This window comes from Diaphorina citri, unplaced genomic scaffold (genome assembly GCF_000475195.1).
Source record: "Diaphorina citri unplaced genomic scaffold, Diaci psyllid genome assembly version 1.1 scaffold118, whole genome shotgun sequence".
Classification (NCBI taxonomy): Eukaryota; Metazoa; Arthropoda; class Insecta; order Hemiptera; family Psyllidae; genus Diaphorina; species Diaphorina citri.
Genome location: NW_007377555.1, coordinates 46,267 through 53,335, shown reverse-complemented (window position 1 = coordinate 53,335; position 7,069 = coordinate 46,267). Strand labels below are relative to the sequence as shown.

Sequence of the window (7,069 nt, the reverse complement as noted above, 5' to 3'; positions counted from 1 at the left end):
ATGCGCCATATTATTTAGATTTAGAATAGTGGTAACTGGTAATCGTAATGTTCATATTGCTACCTTTCTTATTTGGAATATTAATACTTACAGTATAGTCCGCCTTGTACTGCATTTAAATAAAATTAGTTCATTTAGGAGGCGCTAGAAACTGTGTAGCGAGCCTCTTTAGTGCGTATGTTCTAACACTTGTCAATCTTTGCCAGCCTAGTTAGCTTAGTCGGTAGCGCGTCTGCCTTGTAAGCGCTAGGCCACTGGTTCGATTTCCACCCGGGGCGGACTTTATCCTAATGGGATAATGTTCGTTCTCGGAACGGCTGGCTTTCCCCTATCCTGTCTTCCTTCTCTCTTCGATTTCGGGACAATATGACCTTAGCAGTTACAGTTCCCTATATCAAACTTTTTTCTTAATCACTTGTCAAAGGTCAGACTCACCTCTTGGTTCTGCAGTTTCCGTCCCACCACTCGAAACGTATTGTTCACCTGATGCTGGAACACGTGCACCTTGCTCAGACCCGATGAACTACCGCTGGGGATCCACTTCTTGTTCACGTCATCGTATATCATGACAGACGCACGCGCCGAAGCGATGCTCTGCTCACTGAAACGAGAAATGGACAAACGGATTAGAATTTTTGATTCAGCTTGTCAGCTGAACCTAATGTCAAAATTTCAACTCTCCATCGTTAATGGTTCAAAAGTTATCTTCATAGAAGTGTGTAAACGTAAACAATAAATGAAAAGCTGATTAGACAATTTTTGATTCAGCTTGTCAGCTGGACCAAATGTCGAAATTTCAGCTCTCCATCGTTAATGGTTCAAAAGTTATATTCAGAGAAGTGTGTAAACGTAAACAATAAATGAAAAGCTGATTAGAATTTTTGATTCACCAACCTATCTTCAGAGAAGTGTGAACAACAATACAAGATTTGCCTCGAAAAAGCTTACTAGTCCACTCCCAAAATACATAGGTAGGTAGGTAACTCTTGAAAAAAAAAAATATGCTAGTGCCCCCCATAAATACAGCCCTGCTCCAAGCTAACTAGGCTGGCTGTATTTCTTATTAAAAGCCCTATCTTGGAAAGTAACGGGCCTATCTAGTAAGCGGTAGGTCATGCGTTCGATTCCCACCTGGGACGAACACATGGGGTTTATTCTCGGTTGGCTTTCAGTTTCTCTTATCCTGTCCTCCTCTCTTCATTTTCGATACGATAAGACTTAAGTTGTTAGTTGCCTCTATCAAACCTCTTCAAAAAAAATCAAAGGGCTTCCTTAAGGAGGCGGCACTAATATCATCTCATAATAAAGCAGACCATTTTGTTTTGTGATAATTGAACATCTCAGCTCATCTTATCTTAATAAAGATTATCTTGATCCAATATACCACAGGGAAGCGTACACGATATCCTAATAGAATAATAGATAGACATGGTCTTAAGGAGGCGGCACTAATATCATCTCATAATAAAGCAGACCATTTTGTTTTGTGATAATTGAACATCTCAGCTCATCTTATCTTGATAAAGATTATCTTGATCCAATATACCACAGGGAAGCGTACACGATATCCTAATAGAATAATAGATAGACATGGTTCTGGCAAAGATTGACAAGTGTTAGAACATACGCACTAAAGAGGCTCGCTACACAGTTTCTAGCGCCTCCTAAATGAACTAATTTTATTATTTAAATGCAGTTTTCACCACATTTCTAGTTACTATTCTAAATGCCAAATGATAGGAATGACACATACAAAGTCAAAACGTGTCATAGACTTCAAGAGACAGAAGGTGTTAAAGACATAGGAATGGTGAATGCACGTTTCTAATAAGACTGATAAGGACGCTAAGTACGCCAAGATAAGGCTAAGGTAAGGAGTGTGCGTGAAGATAGAGAGGGGGATTTCGATTGGAATTCCAACAATGTATCCTGAGACATCTGAATAAGAGACCCCGCACACTGGGACTTGAAAAAGCATTGTTCCCGAACTGAACAATATTCTTAACCATTTTTTCTACCGGCTATTTTGGGAACTCCATCTATAAGACACAGTGCACACTGTTGAAACGCTTTTTTTTAAAACGTATTTCATGAAGTTCAGTGCACACTCGCGAAACCGAGTTTCATGAAACTAATTGTGCATAACAATTGAAACACGTTTCATGAAACTTGTTTCACTTGTGTGCATTGCGCCTAACATGCCTAACTTTCAGTCGTCTTCACACTGAAAAGGATGGTGTTTACTTTTTATGTACCTTCGTTAAGAACAAAGGACACAGTACGACTCCTGTCTAGGTAGCAAACTGCGCTCGGCGCTACTTAACTAACTTAACTTTAGTGTGCCGGGAGCCCGGGACCTATCATTCAAACCCTCTGGCCCAATGTACGTGCGTACATCCTGTTAACACCATACCAACCTGTCTTGCTTGATGGATCTGGCATTAATCCATCTTAGTTAAGAACAAAGGACACAGTACGACTCCTGTCTAGGTAGCAAACTGCGCTCGGCGCTACTTAACTAACTTAACTTTAGTGTGCCGGGACCTATCATTCAAACCCTCTGGCCCAATGTACGTGCGTACATCCTGTTAACACCATACCAACCTGTCTTGCGTGATGGATCTGACATTAATCCATCTTATAGCGCTCAGTTTAATTCAGTTTGATTGGACGCCACAAATCATGAATGGGGAATCCGTTTCAAGGTCATCCTTACGTCATTGTCCCACGGGAGCCTTGTGAAACGTGCCTGTGCTATTTTTTAATTGATTCGTTTGGATATTTTCAAGGTCATCCTTACGTCATTGTCCCACGGGAGCCTTGTGAAACGTGCCTGTGCTATTTTTTAATTGATTCGTTTGGATATTTTTCTCTTTATTGGCCATGAATTACTATTTTGTTGTTGTTTGGGAAAAGATTTCATGCTAGTGTACAAATTACTTGGGTTTTTTTCTTGGCTGCCTATTACAATAGAGTTCCTTACGTTGCGTAATGCGAAGTATTTACAGTAGCTACGTACGATGAATCACAATTATGTATCCGTTTTGTATGCGGGATGGAGGACAATATTGGGATGGACATCACTTGTTAGGATGTGTTAGGGCTAGCCCATGATTTGAGGTTAGCTACTGGCTAGAGTAGCAAGCTAGCAAGTTATTGGAGAATTGGAGATTTCATTACGACAATCCTACTCATGTAATTTAACGCTGGAGGCGTTCTCTACCACCTAACCCTTAGAGCTCCATTATTATGTGGTCAAATTTTAAAATAAATGAGGATACAATTTCATGCCTCGGCTGGGATCGAACGCACGCTCTTCTGTTCACCAGGCGAGCGTCTTGACCAATACACCACCGAGGCTGGTTTGGGGGTACCTAGATATTTCCCTATTTGACGTCTCTCTAATGGCAACCATACTCAATGGATTAGCTGGCTCGGTTCGAGTCACTCTGTATAGACAGGGTTTGTTCTGTGGTTTAGCCAGTGAAATCAAGACGAGATATCAAATGACCAAGTAGACAAGTGAGTCAAATGACACGGAGGTAATGACTGAATTCCTTGGGTCAAAACACAGGTTTGAACCCAGGTGCAAACCATTGTCCGTCCTTCATGTTCTGATCGAACATTGACGCCCACTCAGAGCCTTAAATGTAGGGGCAAACGGCCTTAAAGGGTGGGTAAAGCTGCTACGAATCTACGAACATTGATTGACTCATGAGTGGCTCTGCCTCGATTGTTTCGATTTTTTGACGTTTGCCTGGTAACGAGGAGGACGTGGGTTCAATCCTAGCCGAAGTATGGAATCCCAGCCGAGTTGTGTAATTTTGTCCCCAATATAATTTGAGACTTTGACCATAATACTAGTAGTAGCCTACTGATGGAGTAAAGGATCTTTTCAGTCCTATATATAATAAGCAATACTATTTACTATACTGTCCATTCCATAGTGATGTTAAAGCGCCCCCAAAGGGGGGGGGGGCACTGTTCTTGTTATCGTAAAAAGAAGATGAGTATTTCAGGCTGTTCCACAGCCGTTTTTTTTTTTCGTAGTAATAAAACAACTGCTACATTAGACTCGTGTGGTCCGTGTTATAGCATAGCCATCCTAATATTTTCGTCTTCTCTTCCCCTCAGGTTGTGATCAACTGTGTTATCCTCAAGAGTCTCAAATACAACCAGGCCACGTCTACATTTCACCAGTGGCGAGACAACAAGCAAGTGTACGGACTCAACTTCAGCAGCAAAGAAGATGCTGACTCCTTTGCCCGAGCTATGCTATATGCTGTCGAGGTAAATAGATAGATACAAGTATATCTGTAATAATGTCGAGGGAACCCACCTCTTGGCCGAGTGGTCAAGAGCACTGACCCTCAACCTGGAGGTGCTGGGTTTGAATCCCGAGCGCAGTTTGCTACCTAGACAGGAGTCGTACTGTGTCCTTTGTTCTTAACAAAGGTACATAAAAAGTAAAAACCATCCTTTTCAGTGTGAGGACGACTGAAAGTTAGGCATGTTGGGCGCAATGCATACTAGTGAAACAAGTTTCATGAAACGTGTTTCACATGTTAATGCACAATTAGTTTCATGAAACTCGGTTTCGCGAGTGTGCACTGAACTTCATGAAATACGTTTAAAAAAAAGCGTTTCACTAGTGTGCATTGTGTCTTATTGATGGAGTTCCCAAAATAGCCGGTAGAAAAAATGGTTAAGAATATTGTTCAGTTCGGGAACAATGCTTTTTCAAGTCCCAGTGTGCGGGGTCTCTTATTCAGAATATTCAGATGTCTCAGGATACATTGTTGGAATTCCGATCGAAATCCCCCTCTCTATCTTCACGCACACTCCTTACCTTAGCCTTATCTTGGCGTACTTAGCGTCCTTATCAGTCTTATTAGAAACGTGCATTCACCATTCCTATGTCTTTAACACCTTATGTCTCTTGAAGTCTATGACACGTTTTGACTTTGTATGTGTCATTCCTATCATTTGGCATTTAGAATAGAAGACTAGAAATGTGGTGAAAACTGCATTTACCAGACCTGCCGTTCAACAGTTCCCTTCTCCTCCTGTATATCCACAGACCAACGGACAATATGAAGAAGACATGGGGTACAGGTGAGACTATTAATAGAATAGAATAGAAAACCAGTAAAATAGAATTCTATTGGAATAGAACGGAGCATGAAATATTTAGAAAATTGGACAGCATTAAGCAGAAAAGAACCATCCATAAGGGGAATTGCCTTCTGGATGATTCTTTTCTGTTTAATACCGTCCAATTGCTACCTGTAGTTAATATTCGTATTACTACGTATCTTAGTTAGAAGTCTGACTTTTTTGAGGAAGATTATAGACATTTACAAATCCATTTCTTGGTCCTAATACGTATTGGACGGGAAGCTAAGCTGGCAAATCTACAGATTAGAAAATCCAAGTACAACAGAAAATCCCAAGGTTTCAAACAAACGGCTTAAAAATGCTTTGTTATGTTTGTATGTTTCTTTGGATTATTTTAGTTCTGTTTCTTTCTTTATTTCAATTTATTTTCTGCGCTTTTCATCTTTTTTATTAATTATATGGCCTTGTTTCTCAGTGCAATAGTCCTAAACTAAAATGGACGCGGCACATCAGGGATCAGGAAGAGACCGCCTTAACATAATAATAATAGTCCGCCTTTGAGGAAGATTGTAGACATTTACAAATCTAGTTTTTGTCCTAATAGGTATTAGACAGATGGCAAAGTCCGCAAATGTAAAGCGGCTAGTATTGATGAGAAACCAAGCTATAAAATACAACAAAAAATCCCAACGTTTCAAACAAACGGCTTTAAAAATGCTTTATTATGTTTGTATGTTTCTTTGAATTATTTTAGTTCTGTTTCTTTCTTTATTTCAATTTATTTTCTGCGCTTTTCATTATTACTTCATCTTTTTTATTTTGCACACTGATTTTATTTTGTTTCTCATTCGGTTTTCGCCCTCGTCTCTGTTCCTACCCCACATTTACAGACCCATCATTCCAATGCAGCAGCAACAGCAGACCCCCACACCCGCCCTGAATCAAAACAACATAGTCTATTCCGAGCACAACTTAAACCACAGTCTAAATAATAACCACCAGCCGCCCCTTAGTCATCATCAGCAAGATATGCCCCAAGTTAGGTAAGAGCCCCCAGGAGAGATTTGAACTTGTGTGCGTATTGTGTGGCGTTTTGATGCTAACCCCGAAGTTTTTAGGCGAAGAAAGACACCACTTTTGTCAAACGAAAGACTTGGCAGCGAAAGTGGTTTGTTTAAAAGATGTTGCCCTGAATCTCTGATACAATTCAAAGTGGCAAACGCTGTATATGACCAGGATTACCAACGCGGAACATTGAATTAAATTTAACATTTACGTATACATTTAATTTTTTATATTTTACATTTAAATAAATTAAAATTTCAATTTCAAAATTTGAAAAATTAATAAGATTGACAATTGTGGTGAACATAATTATCTACTTTCTCCTAAAACTTGGCTTTTCGTCTCTCGTCTAAACAAGTTTGTTTTGTGGTCTTCCTTCTCTCTTCGATTTCGGGACGATAAGACCATAGCAGTTACAGTTCCCTCTGTCAAACCTCTTAAAAAAAGAAAAAAAAAAATCACTTTACTGCCTGCTCCATTATCTACCGGACATTGATTGAGCAACCAATAATATTGCCTCGTTAACTCGTTTATTAATTCTAATTCACATTCATTCTTCTCTATTTGGATATTATTTCGTTTGTGTATTTTTTGGTTTCATTTGAAACCTCGCCCATTTTGATATTAGAATAATATTATTAATCAACAATTCTGGATTCTAATACTCCTTGAGAAAATGACATTACCTATAGCTTGTAGCTAGATGATTGTTACTGTCTACATAACTCATTCCACTTTGAATAAATACTTCAAACGACAAAAACAACAACAAATCCAAGAAGTCTAAATGACAAATACACCAAAGTATTCCATCGCCGGAAGACAGCAACCAAAAATTGAGGAGCAGATTGGAAAAAGGGCCTGTGGGCCCACAGGCCCTTTTTCC

General features: G+C 39.6%; 1 protein-coding gene across 1 annotated transcript in view; it reads left to right on the top strand.

Moving 5' to 3' along the window:
- The first annotated feature begins 1,726 nt into the window (after positions 1–1,726).
- The window catches only part of LOC103524751 (protein enabled-like), a 23,718-nt gene continuing 18,375 nt past the window's right edge, over positions 1,727–7,069 (top strand). Inside the window, exons 1-4 of the mRNA XM_026820052.1 lie at positions 1,727–1,816; positions 4,096–4,299; positions 5,003–5,115; positions 6,009–6,161. Of these exons, the coding sequence (XP_026675853.1) occupies positions 1,727–1,816; positions 4,096–4,299; positions 5,003–5,115; positions 6,009–6,161 (560 nt within the window). The remainder of the gene's footprint in view (positions 1,817–4,095; positions 4,300–5,002; positions 5,116–6,008; positions 6,162–7,069) is intronic.